General features: G+C 36.5%; 2 protein-coding genes across 2 annotated transcripts in view; one reads left to right on the top strand and one right to left on the bottom strand.

Annotated features, from left to right (window-relative positions):
• PCSK5 (proprotein convertase subtilisin/kexin type 5) overlaps positions 1-23,383 on the top strand; it is a 229,289-nt gene that overhangs the window by 202,351 nt on the left and 3,555 nt on the right. Inside the window, exons 25-34 of the mRNA XM_058864245.1 lie at positions 99-141; positions 975-1,117; positions 2,843-3,043; positions 13,409-13,492; positions 13,975-14,170; positions 16,360-16,577; positions 17,598-17,834; positions 18,296-18,523; positions 20,113-20,290; positions 21,235-21,452. Of these exons, the coding sequence (XP_058720228.1) occupies positions 99-141; positions 975-1,117; positions 2,843-3,043; positions 13,409-13,492; positions 13,975-14,170; positions 16,360-16,577; positions 17,598-17,834; positions 18,296-18,523; positions 20,113-20,290; positions 21,235-21,452 (1,746 nt within the window). The remainder of the gene's footprint in view (positions 1-98; positions 142-974; positions 1,118-2,842; positions 3,044-13,408; positions 13,493-13,974; positions 14,171-16,359; positions 16,578-17,597; positions 17,835-18,295; positions 18,524-20,112; positions 20,291-21,234; positions 21,453-23,383) is intronic.
• ARSK (arylsulfatase family member K) overlaps positions 4,651-23,383 on the bottom strand; it is a 41,644-nt gene continuing 22,911 nt past the window's right edge. Inside the window, exons 9-11 of the mRNA XM_058864248.1 lie at positions 10,299-10,397; positions 9,208-9,300; positions 4,651-5,183 (exon numbers count right to left, since the gene is read on the bottom strand). Coding sequence (XP_058720231.1) covers positions 10,378-10,397 — 20 coding nt within the window. The 3' untranslated portion in view covers positions 4,651-5,183; positions 9,208-9,300; positions 10,299-10,377. The remainder of the gene's footprint in view (positions 5,184-9,207; positions 9,301-10,298; positions 10,398-23,383) is intronic.

The following is a 23,383-nucleotide window of genomic DNA, read 5'->3' as shown; positions in this document are numbered from 1 at the left end:
AAATATTAACATAAAATTGGTGTAGCAGAAGTTCTTTTTGGCCTTCTGGTTTTTACTCTGAAAATTATTTTAAAATAATTTTATATCTTTAATTTCAGATGATCCAAGAATCTGTATAACATGCCTTCAAAACTATTACATGTAAGTATAGCTGTATATAACTAGCTCTTCATGACTACACATTTTTCTGAAGTAAAATATGCACTTCACTATATAGATCTGTGCTGTGTATGTTGTCTCATCCTTTAATTTGCTTGTCTGAAAGACAGGAAATGGGAAAAAGACTTGGGAAATGTTGGAAAGCTAGCAAATTATTCAGTATTGAGACCTGTTAAAACTTAAAGGACTGGTGGGGCCTTTGTATATCAGAACAGAGGAAAATGGAACAAAAAGTGTCAAAATGCTAAACAGTGCATATGGATTTGGAACAAATTTGCTTTTAGTATATTGTGTCTAGCTCTGATATGTGAAGTTCATAAGACTTATAAATGTATGGAGTTTATGCAAAGGAATAAAAAAGTAATTAAAAACTTAAATTAAATGGAAGAAAAGAACATTACTGATTTTCAAAGACAGCATTTATAGATCTCTAAAAATTGGAAAAGAAAATATTAATGATGTTGACTCTATAAACAAAGGCGTTGGATATTATGTTTTTATAAGCAATCAGCTCTTTACAATCATGATATAATAATTCTTCATGAAGCATGTATTGAGGTTTCTGCTTACCTTTAAAAAATAAAATAAAATTAATCACACTTAAGAATCCTGACATTAGGAAACATGTCTTTGCTAGTTGAATAAACAACATAACCACAAATATACTCATAATATAAAAAAATCTTCATTATATGAATAATTTCTGTTCATTATGCTGATCATGCTTTATCATTACCATTCCTAGAAACACACAGAAAATAAACTCAATGACCTTCAAAAGAAACTTACTAATGATATTCTACTTTATCTTACAGGTATAAGCAGCATTGCTATAAAGACTGTCCAGAAAATACCTACAGAGATGAAAGTTCTTGGCAGTGTAGAGGCTGTCCTAGCAACTGTGATAGCTGTGACAAGGATGGGTGCTACTCATGTGAGGAAGGCTTTTATCTCTCAGGTAAGCAAAGTACAAACAATGGCATATTACATAAAAATATTTTAGACATTTTCTTTAGAAAAATACTGATCCAAACTCTCAAATTCATAAATCTGTTCTGTGGCACAGTGGAGGCTGAAGTGACTTAACTCTTTGCAGAATGGGGCATTTGTGTTAATGTAAGGTGATTATGTTACCCAGTAGAGTAGTTTGGTTCAAAGGGTATATATACTTAAATTTCAGCTCTTTTGGACGCCTAAAAAAATTTGTATTCAATTCAGACTTTGTGAAAGGAGGGTTTTTTTAACTAAAGAAAGACATTTAAATGTTTCCTTACTATTTGCAAGTCCAGTTTTATTTTGACTTTTAAACACTGAAAAAAGCTCAGTTAAAACCACTAAATTCCAAACCAGATTCACACAAGAGTAGGAATCTCCTAGCTTTTTAAAGAAGCCATAAATCAAGCAGCTCTGGCTCAGACATGGTGCCAAAAATTAATCACAGAAATTCCTGAGGCTATAATATTCTCTTGCCCTGGCTGTTGAGAGTGCCCAGTAGTGGCATCACACTCATGGATAACTCTGAGTTGTGGGTCTGTGATTTTTTTAATTGAAATTAGACAAAACTCAAAAAGCCATAAGTTCTGCAACTTCCAGAGTTTTTGATGAGATATGCCAAACCTTAGCCTGAATCAGATTAAAATTGAGTTTAACTTCATATTCAGCAGAAACTAGAGATTCCATAAATTTGCATATGTCTAAAAAAATTTGCGTATAGCTAAAAAACTTAGGGGCATCTAGTGAATTTTTTATTAAGCCAGTAAAATTGTTTGGATTCAACCATAAAACTTTTACCCAGGCATGGACTTCCATTAAATTTGTATGTACTAATGTTTAGTATATTAATTAAAGCCAAGTTAGAGGTAAATTTAATTGCAGATTTGTTTGAAGTTTGTGAAGTTTCTCATATGCAATTGAACTGAATTTAGATTTCATGCTAAAAAATTAGAGTTTTTATAGCTGCAAAATGTTTCATGTGTGTCCTGGTTTAGGGCAAATTTGGGAGAAAACTTTCGAATGAGATCCCTCCAGAAACAAATTCAAGTAGCTGCTCTCTGAACTGGTTCGGGAAAAGATTTCTTCTGAAGAAAAATGTAAAAAATTGTTTATTTAACAAGCAAAGTATCTACAAGCATAAAAAATTAATAATATTAAATAATAAAACCTCTTGCAGTTCTGAAGAGATGGCAAATCCAGAAAGCCCTTGTCGTGGGGTGTAGCTCAGCTCACTTATGTTCTTATCAGTCCCTTCAGCGCTGCAAAGTGCCAAGGCCCAGGCCCTGGTGGGCCACAGGCGTGAGCTCCTGGGGTCTGTCTGGGTTTTCAGTCCAGAGCAGGTTTGCACAGATCCAAGAAAAAGAAAAACCACACTCTGGGGATCTTCTCTGCCTCAGCTGGCTAAAAACAAACAGCAAAGGAGAGCTCTGTCCCGCTGTCTGTCCGTGCTGCAGACAGCACAGCCCAGGAGCAGAAGGCAGAGGAGTGAGTGCTGTTTCTGAAAATAAACTGTGCGCTTCTTTTCTCGCCCTTTGCTCTCAGAACCAGTCTTAAAAGTGCAGAACTTAATATGTAACATAAGGCTACTGGGGATACAAGTATCATGAAGTTACCCAAGGACAGACAATGTCCCTGGAGACAGAGGGATGGACAGGAGTCATAATGCTTCCAGGCTCTGTTTTTATTGCAGATGGCACCTGTGTGAATGAGTGTGGAGACGGCTTCTTTGCTGATGGCATCTCTAGAGAATGTGAGCCTTGCCACAGGAGCTGTGCAACCTGTGTGGGGTACAGTTACAAGAACTGTACTGGGTGCAAAAACAGTTTCCAACTATCTCATGGGCAGTGCCTGAATCCAAGAAATTCTCTGCCAGCTGGGAAGTTCTGGAGTGGTAAGTTGAAACAGATCTTGTAATCTTTTCTGTTTCTCTGAAGACTACTACAAAATTTAGAGAATAGCAAGATTTTGCAGAATGCTTTAAACTACACTTTTGTAATTTTAAAAGTATACAGACCAAACCCATTGGTTCCACAAGCAGAAATTCATTTTCCTGCAAATACTATAACATTTCAATACAATGTAGGTGTTTCTTAACTATCTTCTCTGAATAAAGATTAAAAATAAAATTGACAAAAAAAGATAAAAATATGAAAAAGATAAAAGATGTGTAACAGATTAAGGTCCTGCAAGTTCCTTATCTGAACTACTGGGTTTCTTGTAAATTAGGTTTTAGACCAGCTTTGTGGCTATTTGTTCCCTCCAGAGAAGCCGATGTAAGTTGGAGGAAATAGAAAATAATATAGTGTTCAACTATGCATGTGTGACGTGAAAAAAAAAAAAAAAATCTACCCTCTCTCTTCTTTCCTCTCTCTGTATAGATATGCACTGCTTTCTGAGAGACCAAATATGGGCTGTAAGGCATTCTGACATTCTGGTCCTACCACATTTCCACAACCATCACAAAATAATTATTTTTTTCTTGGTGGTCTCATCCATAGCATGATGGAACAGAATCCTCTGTTCCAAAAAAGCTCACAAAAATCCAAAACCTATTTCAAATGAAAATGCCTTTATTTAGAGATATTAAGAAGAACACTGTAATAATTTTAAACATTATTTTCCTTTCTACCCATCTTCAAATGCAGCCTAGCACTGTCACAAATTTCTTATTAAAAAAGTTTTAATTGAAGAGGGCATATATAGACTATTTGTCATTCCCATTATGTCAATATATAAAGAACTATTGAATGTTTATGTTACAAAATGAAACTGTGCCACTGGAAAAAAAAATTTATAATGGAACAGTAGCAGAATCTATTATAAAGTTTAGGGATTTACATCACTAGGAGTTTTTGAGAACACATGAAAAGTATCTGACAGGGATGTTTACTGAATGAAGCAAAAGACCAGCTTACTAGCTGTATTTTTGAATCAAGTAAACATATACTTCTGGTTCATATGTTTTCATTTGAATCAAACACATCCAAGAATGACAATTCTTAGAATAATATGATCTTGTATTAGAAACTAAAATACAGTGATTAATACTTTCAGAAAAAATATTGACCATTTCAATTAATTGCCTATCTGTTGGAAAAACAATGTATCAAAATGAATAATCCTTCATCACTTTAAAAAAAAAAAAATTCCAGAGACTTAAAAATAAGATTATTAATAGAAAGTTGATCTTCTACATGCATTTCCTTGTGTTTAATCCACAGAAGCAAGCTTGGGTTTTTTCAGTTTAAGACTACATCAGCATCAGTGCCATGAAAGGTCACATCTGTAGTCTGCTCTATCTATTGATTATCTCTTTCTCACACTGTTGAACATTGTGACTTCTTGTCAATTTTTTTCTTTTGAGCATATACCTGATGCAGCTCTGCATAAATGAACATTCTTGTCCTGTGAAACTTCTTGCTCTCCATCTTGCATATCATTGGTCTTTCCTTCCAGCAGTAAAAATACACCTGTCCTAGGGACATTTCAGACTGAAAGATAATGTGTCACTCAGAGCTGTACTGGCTGGAACATTAATGACTGCTCCAAAGACACAGGATTCCTGCTGGTGATGGGACCCCAGGGAATATGGCTGGTGGCTGTACAGCTCCTCTTGGACAGACTCGCTGGGATTCCTCCAGTATGGCAGCTGCTGTTCCATGTAACTGTTGGGAAAGTGATGTGAAGCTGGTGGTATCCTGAGTCTTTTTCCTCCAGGCTTCCAAAGAGAAGAGAATCTTCAAGTCAAAATGTAATGAAGTTGCCACTGTGTTTATTGGAGTTACATCCTTTACTAACTACATTTATTGACATTTTCTGATGATTCTTATTCAGACACTGTCGGCTTATACAGTTCACATAAAAATAATTTTCATTGTTTAAAAAACAACACAACCTGAATGGTTGATTTTTGCTTAGAATATCACTCACTCATTACTTTTGATGATTTCATTCAAGGGGAAGATGTCAGCTGAGTCCAGATTTCCAACCATACTGTCTATATTGAAAATTCTTGTTCCATGCTAAAGGTCCTTAACAAAAAAAAAATAGGATTCAGGAAGGCAGGACAAAAACATATTTAGCTCTAGCAGTGCATCACACTGATAAGGTTGTTCCTGGTTAGTGACTGCAGTACATTTCACATCCTGGCAACACTTAAATATATATGGATCATTTTAAAAGGGAAAAAAACACAGCAAACCAAACAACCAAAAATTTTCTGTGTTTCACAATCTGTCACAATTATTTTCATCGTTGTCTAAAGCTTTCTGAAAAGAAATAGAATTTAGGGGATGCAGTCACTATCATTATCTACTCAATTCTGTAGGATTAGTGGAAGAATAGATAAAACTAAAACCTATCTCTGCTCCTTGCAATTTGCTGAGTAGTATTCTGGTTCTTATACCTGTACAGAAAACATCCCTGGGTCAAGAACAATTACAGCTTATTTTAAGCATATTTGTAAGTCCTCTGTCTCTTCCACTGTGTTTTTCAAAGATATACATAATATATACAGATATATAGAGAAAATATTTTTTGTTTCATACTTGAGGGCAAAATCAAAGCATCTTTCCAAGTCTTCCATCAGCTGTTCTGGATAAATGTATCTGGGAATCTTTTATCCTACTTTACCTTTTTTTGTTATTGTTGTTTTTAGGTTTTTTATACACTCTTTGATTGTATCCAGGGTTATTTTTTTCTTACCAAAATACAAGGACCTTCCACCTCATCTGTTTTCAAACTCATTTTCTGTCATGCAGCATGACAGGCATGATCAAAGTAGCTTGTCCAGGCTGTAGGGGATATTAGAATAGTTTCATGATTTTCACCAGCCCTGCATGGGTAAGGTTGTGGCTGAGTCTTTGGGTTTGACCCTCATCCTGTCTGGCTGTTCATCAATATAAGCTTCTTACACTGCATCCTCAGCATCCTCAACATATTTTCCTTAGTGCAGCACCATGGTAGAGCTGCCTCTGATCTCCAGTGTCCAGAATTAAAGAATCTGATTAAAAAATACAGGCCAGATGATTACTAGTCCTACCACTTTGGGGGATTGAGGTAGGTCTGGAAGCTAGGTATTAAATAAACAACCTTGCCCTTGCCACAGGAGTGAAGGTAGGAGAGCACCAAATGCAATCTCATTATATGGCCTGCTCCAGACTGTTGCAGGAAGACAATACAACTAGAAAGATAGATAAAAATTCCACATCTAATGGTTTACATCAGCTTTTACTATGTTACTCTTCCATTTATTCTTTTTCTTTAGAAATGTATAAATTTAGAGCTGAGGTATTAGACCTTGAATTGTATTACAAACAATGAAACAATTTCTCTCTGGCTCTTCCAGCCATACTAATTCAGTGGGTTCCACTGCGGGTTTAATGAGAATGTTGACATACCGTATGGAACAATGTGACTTTTGGGAAACATTCTTGCTTTGCTGGTTCAAGGCTAACATAACTTAAAGGGCAGTACATCAGAACCTTCCATGGAGAAAACAGCTCAGGGTCTGACTTCCTTTGCAAGCTGAGAGACTAGTCCATTTAGATTAGAATTAAAACCATTGTGAGTGTGGAATACACTTTTATTTTCTATCATGTTAAAGGTTTCACTTCCATTTTTCATGTGAGGATGATTTATAGATAGATCTGTCCCACAAATTTTTATGAGCAAACACTCCAGCATCCAAAACATTCTATTAAAAAACCTATTTAAATTTTAATTTACTTTGCTGGTATAATCTGCTGAGCAAACTGTTCAGCTGATATCAGGAATCCCTAAAAGGTCATATTCAGGTCTGAAATAATGCAACATAATTATATCTGTTATTCAGGCTTATAAAAAGACAGGGCAAGCCAAGAAAAGGAGAAAGTAAAAAGATCCCAACAAATGAACTCTAGGCTTCTAGCGTGAAATATTTTATCTCATGTATCAGATGATGAATTTGGAAGCCAGGACACACACTAGTATAAGCTTAATCCACCAAGTGAGTACATGGCCCCCGTTAACTCTATTAAATGTTTTGTAAATTACAACGAGGTCTTTGTTTTGCCATATCACTAAAAGGCTGCACCCTTAAAAATAGTAATTTTTTGGTTTAATATGCCACATTGTAATGAAAATAAAAAATGGGAAAAATAGGTATGGAAGGAGATCTATTTCTAATGATGAAATAAGTGTTTCTTTAAATAGATAAATAGCAGCAGTTTACTGTTACATACCATCCCCAATGATAAGAGCAACCTCCCAGAAGCACCACTAACCAACTGCATTTTCCTTTTCCTAAATCCAGAGCAAAACAAAATGGGTACAAATGTACTGATGAGAAAAATAAAATCAGTACAATAATTCAGGCTTTAAATGGACCTCAATGCAGCTCTGTATACATACATAGAAAGGTTTCAGAATATGGGGAGGAAAAAAAAATGCAGTACACAGGAGAGAAATCAGCAATAGGAGAGAATGGGTCACAGTCTTTTAAACATGAAAATGTTATGGTATTTATAATGCAGAATTACAGCATCATGGGGAGAGGTTGAAGACATTTTAATCACCACCCATATGTGAAATTTCAGGTTGCTAGAAGCAAGAAAACCAGTCCATTATCAAATATGTTCTTATCCACGACAATTTCATATTCTGCTTATTTGTTTGTAAAATAATATAATTGTTACAAGATAACTAAATTGATGACTAATGGTTATTGGAGGGTGTCATTTACTTCCCAGCAGTCCTGTAGTTTACTTAAATTTACATTTCACATAAGTCTTCACAATGGGAGAAGTCTAGCATTTTTTTACATACGTTTATAATTTTCAATATCTTTTACTATATTTATATAACTGCTATTACCTCATGGAGACATGTAATCTGTTTTGGTTTTTTTATTCATGATTGTATTAGCTTTGCAAGAACAGTACCATGCACAAAATAAAATCTAACAAAAGAAGCCACCCTTCAACTGGATCACATTCAAATCACATATTACTACACAGTGTAAAAGCTAGACAGGTCACCTTCTAAAAGGAATGCCATCCCAGTAAGAAACAGCACTTCATTCCCTTCTGCATCCCTCAGTACAGTAATTGTACCACAGTCCAATTACAAAATATATTGTAACTATGCAATCCTTTCAGAAATTAATATATGATTAGGAGCGAAGAATATTATAAATATACACAGAGACCTACTCTGATAGCAACTAAAAGTAGGAAGTTTAAAATCCCCTCTTTATTTGTAGAAAAGCAAGAGATTTAAATTGAAGGAAATAAACCATCTTTTGCCAGTTTGAGCACTTCCTGATAGCACTACTTGGCCTAAAGATCCATTCTCCAAAAGGAACAGGTAGAGAGAACAGGTAAAGGTGGACAACACAAAGGAGATGAGAAACTAGAAAGAACTCTTATTAACACCACTGTGGTTTCTGAATGAAATTAAGGAGGGACTATTAAGCAATTAAAATGCCTTTGTACTTTAAGGCATGCTTCTTTATATATGGCCATATCTCTGCTCATATGTCCTCAGGTTCTGTAGAGGGTTTCAGCTTTTTATTTTAAAACAAACTTCATATTTTCCAGAAAAAATGGTGAGCATGTGAAGAGGACCATACTTGTTTCTGTATGAACCCATAATTTTCACCCTGAATATTTTTGAGGACTCATTTAATTTTTCTCTAAAAGTCGAGTGAAAAAATGTGTGAGTTCAAAGGAAGATGACTGAAAAAAAATTAAAGGAAATGTGGGGACATTGTGTTAATCGGAAATAATATTTCACTCTTTTTTTTCTTAATTCATTTTGGGGTCACAGTAAACATCCTACAGTCATACGTTTCAAGAAAATCTGCCATTGTCTCACTCATGATGCAGAATCCCAAAGGAGAAAAGTGAATAGGAATAAAAATTTACCAGTTTTTCTCCACCTTTCCAGTTTTATAATCCTTTGAATAGTCTGAATGGACAAAAGCATTGAGGCAGCTTCAAAGCTGCAGTAAAATTTAGATCAAGAAATAATGAGATTCAGTTTTTGAAATTCTATAAAAGAATAAGAGAGACTTACCTGAGCCAAAGATGTTACTCATTCTGACAAAGACACAAGAATAAAGATGATCTTGACTCACATTCTGACCCAAGTTTAAATAGAGAGCTTTAGCTTTTGAAAACAAAAAATGGATATTGATTTAAGAAAAATAAAAGAGAAAAAAGAAGTATATACATTTAAGGATAAAAACAACCCAGTAGGTCTCCAAAGATCATTCATTTTGTTGAATGTTTAAGTTCTTTAAGGAAAATTAAAATATAATCCAAGAGCTTAAACCCAGTAATTTTCAAGCTTTCCATTTGCAATCAGCCCAAAGACCAAGGAAGTACATGTTGCATGACCATTTCTTCAGCTTTTTAAAGTTATTCTTTGGAAGGATCTTACATTTAAAGTGAAGAAACCTTTCATTTAAGAAGATCATATTACTGTAAATGTGTGCTGTATTTCAGCTTTTTTAGTAAATGAAAGCCACAGTCACAAGAAAGACTCATTTCACCTATCCAGAATATTTTTTTTTTAATAATTTTTACAAATTTCTTCTGTCAATATTTAAATTGGGAAATTCAAATACTTATGTTTGACTGGAAGCTAAATGTTGTTTCTGTTGTCAGCGGAAGCCTAATTGCTTGTGTACATTCCCCTCTGCTGGCAACTAGTAACTATTACAAAAAACAGGACATACTGCAGAAGGGAAACAGAAATAAAAACTAGTTAAAAAAAAAAATCTTTATTTTGCATGGTAAGGCTCCAAACATTTAGAAAAAATGAGCTCCTTTAAATATTCATCACCAAGATTTAACAACTTCGCTACTTAGCTTCATCTGATCTTCTCTCAAAAATAGCAAAAGAGAGAAGCTCTGCAAAAATAAATTTAGGATAATAGAAAACCTTATAACAGCCAACTATTCTGGAATATTTCTTATATTCTTACAGTTGACATTAAGGACACTTCTTAATATTTCATTAAATACTGAAGAGCAATGAAAAATATGAAGCTAAGAAGAAGAGTCTCCAAAAAACCCTTTGACAGTGAATCTCGAAAAAGTTAGCAATTACCTATTTGAGGATTATTTGCATAAGAGAAGTCTAAATGCTTATGTGCTACATACCTTAAAAAAGACGCAAACTTCCCTCTGCACTCAGTGGTACAGAGGGAATTACATTTCAATTATAGACAGTAGAGTCCTTTTAGCAGAACATATTGCAACCTGAAATACAGAAAAAAAGGTATTCAGCAGGGGAGAAAGAACCGTAATTATGTCAGCAAGAGTGTTAGTGTGGGAGGATTTCCTGGACCCTTAGTGTTTGATTTGCCTTCAGCATCTCAGGAAAGCCAAGACCCTTGTGCCCTCTGTCAGTGTCCCATTGGGGGGACCCTGAACTGAGCAGTCCTGCTGGATCCGAGGGTGCTTCCACTGATTCAGTCAGGGAAACCAGCAGTGCAAGGGAGACTTCCCAGCAGATCTTCCTCTTTACTAGCATGTGTTACCCATTGCCAGCAACTGCTCTTGCCCATGAAGGACACACAGTTTATGTGTGCAACACTGTATTGGTGTAAAATCACTTAAGGTTCAAAAGCTGTCGGTGATAGCATCTGACTGGAAAAATGTACTCCAAGTAACACACAGACAAACCCTAATCGCCAATAAAATGTTCTGCCTGCAGAGAACATGATTCTGACCCAACAGGTGTCCCTGTGGGGGAGAAGACAGGTTCAGCCCATTGACTGACCCCAGCAGTTATGCTAGGCTCTTTTCTACCTTTTCCCCCATTGTCAACTTACTTTTGCACTATGTGTTAGGTGGAGTTGGAGTGGCTCTAGTCATTCACACCTTTGTTACTGATTGGTGTAAGATTCTCTCACTTTGCTTTTAAAGATACTGCTATATCTGGAGAAAGTTTATACTGTGCCAGTTGCCAGGAAGAGTAACAACACCACAGGCCTTCATTATCCTGTACAAGTAGTATTCACAAGTAGTCCTGGCAAAGACTGACTAACCATGTCCTTGCTGAACAACCCACTGTTAAACCCCCAGGTTGTGATCTGCTGTGGTCTCCATGGATCATTACATAGAGATTCTTTTTTACTTTAATGAGTTTTTGAGGCTTCTCAGCTAGTTGTAGTGTCAGATGTGGTTATTATACACTGTTGTGGACCATCCCCAGTCACACTGCATGGACCTAACTTCTCTCATTCATATGGTCTTATTCATATTCTTGTTATTATTCTGTCTTCTTCTGTGGTATGATATGCATATACACAATTTGCACCTGCTTAGTATAATGCCCATAATTTCTCCTTGTGGGAAAGGGCTTTATGTAAGTTTCCTGCTTTCTTCCCTTGTTTTTATACCTGAAGCATTTGCTTCCATGGTTTTCATTTAAAATTTCAGTATTCTAAACTATCTTGCCAAAACAGGCAGAACAAAAGAATTTAGTGATATGCTGCATTTGGCTAATCATTACTGTCATCAATCAACCTACAGAAATCAGATATATTTAACTGGCAGGATGAGCTAGGTGTGCTAAATGAGGTACATAGCTCAACCTGCAAGTAACTTTTGGTTTTGTCTTTATTCTCTATTTTCAGCAAAAATCACAAGGCTTCTGTGTATTGTCTGTTGGTCCATAATTATTTTTTCATTAGTCTTATATTTAGCCATTGTTGTAATTTGCTCATATCAAAATACAAAGCTGCATGCCAAGTACATGGGCACATTGCACAGACTTTCTTCAGTTAGGTATGATGCTCCAATGTCTTTGTCATTTTATAACAGATGGTTCTGCAAAGTGTACTCAAAATTTGCTTTTCCACAGTCATAGGAATTTCATTTGACACTCATTAGGCTGCAGTTTGGAGGAAAACAGCAGGCAGTAGTACCTTTGGGAAGAACAAGTTAGTAAGTGTTTTTCTCAACCCTTGATAAATTAGGGAGATGGCCAATCACCACCTGTATGAATTTTAATTTGGGTAAGTGTTGCATTCTGCACCTTGGGACAGTGCAGCCCTAGTTTCTTGTACAGACTAAGGAGCAAGAGGCTGAAGAGAAGTGCTGTGGAAAGGGACCTGGGTGCTCTGGTCAATGGCAAGTTGAATGTGAGAGAACAGTGTGCCCTGGCAGTCGGGAGAGCCAAGTGTGTGCTGGGATACTTTAAGCATAGCACTGACAACCGGTCAAAGAGGAGATTGTCCTGCTCTTCACCACACTGATGCAGGCTCAGTTTGAGGACTGTGTGCAGATTTGGGCAGCACAATATGGGAAAGTCAATAAGCTATTAAAGAACATCAAAAGATGGGCCATGAGGATGGTGAAGGGTCTGGAAGGGAAGCTTTACAAGAAGAGACTGCGGTCATGTGGGTTTGCTCAGCTTACAGTAGAGGAGACTTCATTGTGGTTTTCATCATTCTCACAAGGAGAAGTGGAGCAGCAGGTACGGATCTCTTCACTCTTGTAATCAGTCACAACACTCAAGAAAAAGGCATGAAGCTTAGTCAGGGGAGCTTAACACTCAACACCAGGAAAGATTTTTCACCTAGGGGGTGACTGAGTACTGGAACATGCTTTCCAGGGAAATGGACACAGCATCAAGCCCGACAAAAGTTCAAGAACGTTTGGACAATGCTCTCAGCTTATGAGGTGTCCTGCACAGGGCCAGGACTTGGACTTCAACAGTACTGCTGGTCCCTTCCAAAGCAACATATTCTATGATTACATGGTTTCTGTCTCCTTCTGACTCAGAACTTTTAGGTTACAAGGTAATGGTGTTCTGCAACAATTTTGTTCAAAATGTCAGTGAAATACCTCATTAAACCAGGTCCCCAAATGTACATACTTTCTAGATCTTTCTCTTTGCAATCTATTAATATAACACATCTGTATTTGTGTTTGGAGAACTACACTGAAATCAAGGTTATTGGGATAATTATAAAATTAATAACATCATTACAGTTCTCATTTGTGATGAGCAGTCCAGAACACTGCCTTAGTTAACATGAGGACAAGATTCATATTTTCCTTTAATACAATTCATAACTTACCATTTACAAGAGAGGAGTCAAGCACAATCATTAAGTTCTTCAACTTCATGAATTCCAGAAATTCAGAGGTGCATTTTCAAAACACCTTAGGAAAACCCATACTTAGCATCCCTTCTGAAGGGAGGAGAAATTAAAAAAAACAGATGGTAAAAGAAGGAACTTTTTTCCCTTTCATCCCAGATGGAAATAGAAAATTGCTGTCCTGTGACTCTTCATGTATGACCTGTGAGAAATCTGCTGATGTGTGTACTTCATGTCCAGAAGGTAACATTTCAGCTTCCTTGGATAAGTGACTATAATATTTCATATCCTATATGCTTCCAGAGGATGTTTTCGTCAGTGGTCACTACAAAGTCCCTTAACAGCTTAAAGGGCAATCAGACAATCAAGTTGAATTCAGGCAACAGGGCATGTCCTTTGCAATATGGGTTAAAATGTTGATGGTGTTCCTTTTCTTTCCTTTTAATTAAAATTTGTAGATATGATGCAGGAATTACTGAATAGGGATTTCTTCAGCAAAACATACTAGATAATCCTGATGATTCCTTCTAACTGTCAATGTCAGTGAAGTCTGAGCAAAATATTTTGGGAAATGTCTTGAAGAAAGTAAGTTTTATTCATGCTTTTAAGAACCAAAGTTGAATTTTGAGAAGTTGAAAGCTTTTTTTTGTAGCCATCCAAGGCAGAAAACTTTTAAATATATTTCTAATTGATGCCTTTACCCCCCTGGGTTGCTCTTCTGCCAGGAAAATTTCTTATCCATGACACCTGTGTTTCTCTGTGCCCTCCAAAATATTTTCGCAACATTGCAAGTGGAAAGTGCGAGATGTGTGGGGATGACTGTGAGGTGTGCTCTGACCAGTGGCACTGTCAGAAGTGTCAGGCTGAACAGAACCAGCTGCTCTTCCTCCACAAAGGCAGATGTTTACAGGAGTGCCCTGAGTAAGTAACCCCTCTTACATCATCCTGATTTTTCCTCTGTGCTCTTTCTCTTTTAATGTTCAGATCCATTATTAAACTTTCAAGGAAGATCTTAAATAATGCAAGCTACCAGAAACTAAGGTAAATCTAGTTTTCAGACTGCCTGAATAAACAGTATTTTCTTTTGGTTAGAGAAAAAGTAAAAAAATCAAAAGTGAAGGTAAGACATTAAATCCTATGAAAGACGGAACAGCTCTCAATGGCTTTAATAGAAACATGGCACTTCATGGCAAATGATAATAAAGGTTCTAGACATTCTCCAGTTTGTTCCTTCCTCCAAGTAGTACAGAGCAGAGATATAAACCCAGGTAGTGAGTGCATTAGAGTCCAGATATGTAAATACAGTGCTTAATGATGTGTGTTTCTCTCTATGGCTCAATGTTTATTTTATGTATTTTTATGTGTGGAATTTAAAGATTCCCATTTGACTGCAATGGATATTAGACCAGGCACATGAGTAGATGAGGTTCTCTCTTTTCTATGCTTTTTTCATCAGCATCCATCTTATGTATATATACATAAAACCAATGCTACGCAGAAAAAAATAAGACTTGCTTGGTTAACCTTTTTTCTTCTGAAAAATGTGAAGCTCCTGCTTTTCTTGCAATCTCTCTGCCACTGCCTTCCTGGTAATTTTGTCAAATAAATCAATGAGAGTCAGTGGAACAGGTTTTCTTTGTGAAATGTCACACTGAGTGCAAGGTAATTGCAGTAAAGCCTGCTCTAGTCCAGAAACAACTTTTAATATTAGAAACTGAGGCAGAAAACCATTAATTGTGTTTTGGCATTAATATGTCTCTTGTCAGTACTAATTTCCCAGGTACCCTACTCAGAATCAGTATAACAAAATTAAAACGTTTTATATAGCACTATTCATTTCAGATGTTATTATCCCCCTTTTTTCCCTAAATTCAAGACTGTAAATAATGGTTTCCCATCACTGAGCAAAATTCACAGGGTTTAAACTCCAGTTTCAGATTCTGAGGTAAAGTTCTTGGGACACAACTACTCTCCACTGGAACGAAAAATGAGACTATTAAGAGAGTTGTCTTGGGTTTTGGGACATGTTTTTAAGGGATAAAAATGTTTGACTGACTGCACAATTAATTTCTGACAGGAGTTTTGAAAGACTAGGCAAACCAAGTATTCAATATTGGAACAAGAAAAGATGACAGGACTATGATAAGTAGTTGCAGGACCTTGACAAAAGGAGGATAAAAAAAGATGAGAATAGGTGGCAGGCATGGCTCCTCCTATCTTTTCTCTAACCTTGCTCCTAATGCATCTCCCCAGAGTTTCTTTGGAAAGATCATGTCCAAGGAAAGAGGCACACCTCTATAAGGAGTAACCAATTTTGCTAGTGTAAAGTACATATTCTGGGAGTACTTTCTATCTCAACTACTTCTTCAATTTTCATCAATGGCTCCATAGATTAGCAATCACGTCAAATTGTTGACTTTTCCTTTAACCTTGTAACAATTTAGTTTTGAGAGTGCAGACAGATTTAATTCAGCAGCTCCTGTATGCATCTTCATGTGAAACAGAGGTGCAGATTTTTTTCTATATTTATAACTAGTACTCCCAGCTGTGGCTGTCCACATTTGCTCTCACACCACAGAAATCATCAAAATGTTCTTCCTCTTTGCCATCTCTAGCCTACTCTCAGTAAGGCAAGGTATTATTTAAATATCCTGGGGTTTGGGATTTTTTTTCAATCTCTGCCCTCATTCTTTCTAGCTTTCACATTTCCGGAGTTGTGTCCTCTCTTTCTCCTCTCTAGAGCCACTGAGGTTACCATTCTCTTTCTTTCCTTCATATCAGTATTTCAGGTCAGCTGCGCAAGACTAGAGACTGCATGTTTTCCCAAATGTTATATATCTACCTTACGTAAGGGGAACATAAAGACAAAAAAGTACAAAATAACTTAGACAGCAGGAACAAAAAGAAAGGAAAGCCCTTCAAATAGCACTAACCACGTACATTTTCTGCTTTCAGACACAGGGGATGTTAAGTGGAAGACAGGCAAAAAATTGTATGAGAAACATGTTTGATCTAGTGAAGTGTGTATGCTCAGAGAATCTCATTTAGAGTTGTAATTCTCATAGCCTGAAGTAACCAGCAGTTTGCTTTGTGTTTTTTTCATTCCATAGGGGATATTTTAATGATTCGGAGACTTGCAAGGAATGCAGTGGATCCTGTAAGACATGCATGGGAAGTGCAACCCAATGCCTGTCCTGTAAAAGTCCTTTGCTTCTGGAGCACTGGGAATGTAAATCTACTTGTTCAGAGAAGCATTTTGCCTCTGAAGGAATCTGTAAACATTGCCCTGAAATGTGTCAGGAATGTATTCACGATGAAATATGCACAGGTATTACAGAGAACTGCTGTTCTGTAGAATAAAATCCACCTGGGTGTGTCTGGACCGACAGAAAACCAAGTCCGAATTCAGTAATGTGCAAAAATAAAAAAAAAAAAAGAAAAAGTGAGGTGCATATCATTGATATCATTGTTAATCCCTAAAACAGATTGCGGTGAGACTAATGATTACTCTGTAAAGATTTCACATTGCTTTGCCTGGTTCTGTGGTTCTTCAGAAATTCCTGCTGGTTTTGTTTTATTTTTGATCTAGTGTACTCAACCTTAAAAACTTGTGCACCAATGTGAAACACAGAATGTTACTTTTCTAGCTTAGTTGAACTTCACAACTCTTTACCATTTTTGCAAATGACCACTCTTGTTAGAGAAAGAAATCCCTATAAAGAAAGATATTAGGAAATCCTAATAAATGCCCTTCCCGGCCCCCCCCCCCAAAAAAAATGCCTCCCCAGATATTAAAGGTAGTTAATACTGAGCGAGACATTCTGGAAACATACACATGGACAAAATAACCGTAAACAAATATATTAAACCTAATACTCATAATAAAATAGCAACTTATTCACAGTTCTAGGCAAGAACAGACATTTAGGTCAATATATTCTAACTAAACTCATATTTCAGTAATAAACTACACAAAAGTTCAGATATGTACATTCTTGATTTTGCAGGAAGTTAATAATGCAGAAAAATGGCAGAAAAAAGGCCATCTATATATTAATGTCAAATGGCTAGGATAATATCAAGCCATTTATTATCAATATTAAGGTAAGCAAGTGACTTTTTCTCACAGTTTCTTGCTGTAACACAGAAGACACCATTTGAGGGTTGGGCCAAGGTAGGTCTTTTGGAGCCAAAAGATTTGAAAAAGGAAGTTCTACTTTCTCAAGGTGTTTTGATGACTTCTGTAATGACAATCTAGAATTTACTGTTTCCTTAGGACTTACCGTCTCTCGCACTAGGTCAGAATTTGCTGCCCATTTGCTTACCTGTGTTCTGCTGTCCCCTGTAGAGTGTATGGACGAGCTTTTCCTGCATGAGGGGAAGTGTGTTCAGGAATGCCCTTCACACTTCTACCCTGAAGACAAGCACTGCTTTCCCTGCCATGCCGACTGCAAGGACTGCAATGGGCCAGATTCTGATGACTGCACAGCATGCACTTTCAGTTTGTTCGTCCTCTACAATGGCATGTGTTTTGAAGAGTGCCCTGAGGGGAGTTACTATGAAGAAGCCACCAAAGACTGCCAAGGTTGGCAGGTGTTGTTTTCTCCAGGAGAGTATTCAGATACAAGTGGGTCTGTTTAAAGGTCACCCACTAAGGGCCTGCATGTGACCACTAATGTCATTACTGGTGTCTTGGAGTTGAAGAGGATAGCTAAAGCAGAAAAATAATTAGGTTTATTGTAGAACAGCAAAAATTGAAGAAAGGAGAGAAGGAGGTAGCCAGGACACACATACTTATTATTACAGGCAACCACTGTGGTAAAACGCTGAGCATGACTGCAGAATTGCTGAGAATTGCTGGAGACTCCATTCACTGCTGCCAAAACAGTGCTGATGCAAAAGAAAACCTAAGGAACTACTTGAATAATATTGAAAATTACTTCCCTCAGGTTTTCATCCTGAGATTACAGGTGCTCCTTCAAAAATTAAAGTAGTAATAACACTGAAAAATCCAGAAATGGTAAAATTCCTGTTTGTCCTTTTCAGCATGCAACAGGACATGCCAGACTTGTTCTTCCACTGTCTGCCTAACTTGCAGAAATGGATGGATATTGAACCATGACGGCCACTGTGTGTTATCTGGATACTGTTCTCCCACTGAGTACTACATTGAAGAAATTCAGACCTGCAAATCTTGCCACAAGAAATGCTTCCACTGCTCAGGACCCACTGAACATCAGTGTCTTAGCTGTGTAAATAACCGATACCTTCTCAGTAAGTGTCTCTCTCTTGCCTCTAGATTTCATTCTATACTGAAAGCATGGAATAGACAAGTTTTCATCACATTTGCAAAGCATTTGGACTGCATCAACCAATCTAAATAATCTAAGGAGGATGTGAGGAGTAGCTAAATTTTGCAGAGAGAATTTCTTCAGCAGGACTACGTGGAAACTCTGTGAGGCAGGGCTTGGGACTCACAGGAGCTAATGCAGTATTTCTAAAAAGCAACAAACACCATGACTGAGCGAAAAACCCTCATATGTTTCATTTACTTGGTATCTACTTTTCCTGTTGTTTTCTACAAAGAATTTAAAAGACAGCTATCATTAGGTTTGTTGTTGCTGTTGCTGCTGTTAATGTATCCATAAAAGGTGCACATTTTCATGTTGGCTTGTTTAATCCCTGCAGAAATCTGATGAACAGAGGAATACTTAAACATCCATTAAAAGGGATCACTAAATCAGCATCTAGTGAGTGGCCAAGGTGCAAAATTACTTTCCTGACTTTGGAGCAAAGAGTAGGTTTAAGACTATACAGTCTCAGAAACAAATAGGAAAAAGTTAAAATCCTGACACTGAAACATTTCTTCTCTACATATTCTTCTAAAAGCAAACAAAAATTTTGATAATCATTGGGAGGAAAAAAAATATTAAATAATCCTTCAATGCAGGAAAGATCTAAAAAACAGTGTAAATTAAAAGTGAACCTAAGCTTTTTGAGTCTAATTCTAATGCAGATTTTACATTCCTATATTTCTGAGGCCTTGCATTAGACCTACCTCTTTTATCAACACATTCAGCTGTTTTGCACCATTATAACTGGTAAAGTTGATGGACAAATGCAAATAAACGTACTTAAACTGAGATAAAAATGCAAAAAACCCCATACCTGAAATTATCTTCCTTTGTCCAATTGCAACCCAAGCAGCAAAATTATCAAGACAAATATGTAATGAGCACAAGCAACTTGTAATTTACTGCTTTATTACCTGTGTGCACTTGCAGCTAATTACAGCAATACTAACTTCTCATTCAGGATTCCTTCTATAACAACTGAAATTTCACTGAAAAAAGTGGGACTTATCTGGTTTTGCAGCATTACAGACATTTAATTCCATAACATAAAGTAGAAGTTGCAGACAAGGGTAAAGACCAGTAAAAAAATATCATTAAATCTCAAATCTATCATCAGATTAATCATCCACACAGAATGAAATTAGATTGATGCTTTGAGTGAAATCTAGGGAAAACAGCAATGCAGATAAAAACTTGCTTTGCTACTTTTGATTATTCTAAGGAAATCACATCTGCTGTTCCTTATTACGCTACTTTATTTTTCAGAAAGATAAAAACTTGCTAGTCCTGAAGAACTTGCTAACATGCATAAAACACAGAAAGGAGGATTAATGAAATGACAAGAATAAAAAAATAATTACTATACCCCAATACTGGATTTTCTTGTTCTGATACATTATCTATCAACATCTCCTGCTGATACAGTTTGCTCTAGTACAGCTGCATGAGATCTTTTATAGTAGCAAATACTGAAATATGATGTGTTACTTCACATTGTTGTCTCTGCAGACAGAACCTGTGTTGAAACATGCCCAGATGGACATTATGCTGACAGCATGGAGAGGCAATGTTTTGCATGCCACAGCACCTGTGACACTTGCACTGGAAAACACAGCTCACAGTGCCTTTCCTGCAAATTGGGCTGGTACAGACAAGGAAAAGGATGTGTAACCCAATGTCCAGCAGGGTAAGGCCCAAGACCTTTTGCTAAGATCTATATCACAGAGAGAGGTTTGAGAAATTAGATTACTACAGCATTCCACATCAGTGTGAAATAGAACTGAGTTTTGGTTTCAGGAGAAAACTTCTTGTATTTTCACAGTACATTAGGGATGGAAAACCTCCCTCCACAGTTGAAAACTCCAAAATTGGTGCCCAGATGGCAAGTGCTTAGATGTGGATAGGCTCACACTCAGATGATGCTCTTGGCTATCTCTACACGTAACAGTATGAACCAGTATACTAAGTTATATGTCAGTCAGCCTGAGCACAGGCAGAAGAGCCTCCAACCATCACTGTGGCCTCCACTTAACGTGAAGTTAAGTGAAGTTTGGATAAGGTTATTTTTTTTTATTTTTTTTTTTGCATTGACTTAATGCTTACAGTGGGTGATAACAAAAACAACCATTAAAACAAGTTTGAACAGAGCACTCATAATTCTAGAGAGAAACTTTAATCGATTTAAGTTTAAAATGTGAATTCAGTGTACTTTTGGAAAATTCAAATTTAGAAAGTGAACCTATGATTTCTCTTTCAGATCCATCTAATTTAAAACTAGAGTTCAATGGATCACATTGGCTGCCCATCCCATTAAACTGGAAAACTCTAATGACCATATCTCAGCAAATTCACACAAACCATCCCTACATCAATACTTTATATCTCAATTCAACTCATACTTAAGAAATTTTTGCTGTAAACACTATACAGAGTTATTTGTATTTGTAGCTGAATTCCAATGGCCAAAGGGAATGAAATTAATTCTATTTTCACTGAGCTTACAAATACCTGTGTTCATTTTAGTATAATTTTTATAAATTGAGGTAATCATGGTAAAAAGCTAGGGATTCAACAAATTTTCCTGTGACTGCTGGCCTTTATGCAAAGTTATGCCTATCTGACCTGTTTCAGGTATTTCGCACAAAATTCCACTGGATCATGTGAGAGATGCCACAAGAGCTGTAAGGAGTGTATAGGGCCTCGACCCACAGACTGTCTTTCCTGTAATACATATTTCTACCTGTTGCATTCCACAAATGAATGTGTTAGCTCTTGTCCTCAGTACTACTATGAAAACAAGGACAACAACGTCTGTGAGAGATGCCACTCTTCCTGTTTAACTTGTGAAGGTAAAAGTATATGTTCTGCTTTGAGCAAAAAAAGGGGTCATCAAAACACCTGGAATCTTGGCTCCAAGATCTGGGAACACTTCACAAAGATACTAACCACATATATTGCTACCAATCTGGCCACCACTTCAGCCACAGTGGGTGATGCTGACCTCTCCCAGGGACTGCTGAGCTTTTCCTGGTTCTTGTTGACTTGTTGCACTCACTGCTCCATTGATTTATTTCTACTGCATTGATAATTGAGGCAAAAGCAAGTATATTAATTCCTCTCAAGCTTTATCCAGAACTGCTTCCAGCACAGAGCACAAACAGAAAGACAGCCGCTTAATAGGGAGGGCTAGGGCTGAGTAATACGTTGCCAAGTCATTGAATGGAAAAAAATGGACAGCAGTAATGAATTTTCCATCAGCCAGACCTCATAAAAATGCACATCTTAAAAAATGACTTGATTACAAAGATGGAGTCCATTTTTCACATTAATATTAAGAATAACTGAAAAATACCTCACTCTTTGAGCTGTTCTACTGTCTGCTATTCTGTGAAAGCCAAGAAACTTAATTCCAACTACACATCTTTACAGCCTACAATGGGAAGAGTAACGACCTATAAAGTATATCTTTAGGTTGAAAGGCGAACAGAAATCAAAAGCACAGTGATGTTGCTTTTAATATAATTATGTATTTCTCAATGTTAACTTTCAGAGACTGTCTATTTTGCTCTGTGAGACACTGTTTTTGGTTTGTCAATTTTCCTAATTAAACCACTTCTGAAAAAACATTAATCCTTATGGACCCATTTGGTGTCCTTTTTTACCTGAACAACATGAGATTATAGCTAATCGGTTCCATGCTGCAGCTTAGAAGACTATATCACATTGTAACACACAAACCATTTTTGGATAGTGGATGTACTGGATAGTATAGATGGTTAATTGTAACATAATAATATATGTGGAAATTACACTTAGAATGAAGCCACATTCAAGAATTCTTACAACCTAATTGTATAACAACATTATAAAAGTAGCAGAAATATTTTTGTTTGGATTCGTGATAAAAAAAAAGAAAGGCATTTTAATTTACAGACCACCTCCTCTGTTTTTTACATTATTTGGCATAAATACTATCAGATAGAATTTTTATCATCATTACCAAGAGAGAATTATAATACACAAGCCAGTCTGAAATGCATCTGTATTACTGATATATCAGCAAAGAGCATGGTGTCTTTTTGTCAAGAGCAGTAAGGAAAACCATGCATTTCCCAGTAATACAGGAAATCCTCTGTAATATAGGTTACGAATTTCAGTGGTTTAACTTCTGCTAATGTCAGTTCCTTGCATTTTCATTTTCTTCCTTTCAGACAATGGCAGAAAATGTCTAGGTGCAAGGAAATGGATGGGTGCATCTTGACACTTAAGACAAACCCATCATCTCAGTGTTTCACAGAAATACTGCATGCAGCTTCTGTCTTTAAAAAAAAGTCTCTGACACACAAGGTGCTTATGGTGCTCTGGCTGTACCTAATGAATAGGGTTTTTTTTCTCATGCACTTAAACAATTTATTTTTTATTCAAACATAAACATCTCATAATTAATGGTTGTTTAAAAATAGTTAACAGGGATGGATTTGTAGTATGGAGCATGGATTTTGTGAAGGATAGCATTTGGTGAACATTCTCCACAATTTTACTCCAGTGCTCTGACCCAATTTATTTTCCTGAATGTCAGAGATCCTCTGTACCACTGATTCCAAAATCATCTTTTCATGACTATCAAAACCCATAAGAAATAAATTTTGTTTGCACTTAAAGTCCCAGGACTAGGTGCAAGATTTTCTAACACCAACGTCTTTGTATGGAAAGCCTCACTAATGATTTTTGCCACTGACAAACATCCTTTTGCTTCATAGCAGTATAATTTTTAAAGGAA

Source organism: Poecile atricapillus, chromosome Z (genome assembly GCF_030490865.1).
Source record: "Poecile atricapillus isolate bPoeAtr1 chromosome Z, bPoeAtr1.hap1, whole genome shotgun sequence".
NCBI classification, from domain to species: domain Eukaryota; kingdom Metazoa; phylum Chordata; class Aves; order Passeriformes; family Paridae; genus Poecile; species Poecile atricapillus.
The sequence above is the reverse complement of the archived record's forward strand: the minus strand, read 5'-3'. Positions and strand labels throughout refer to the sequence as shown.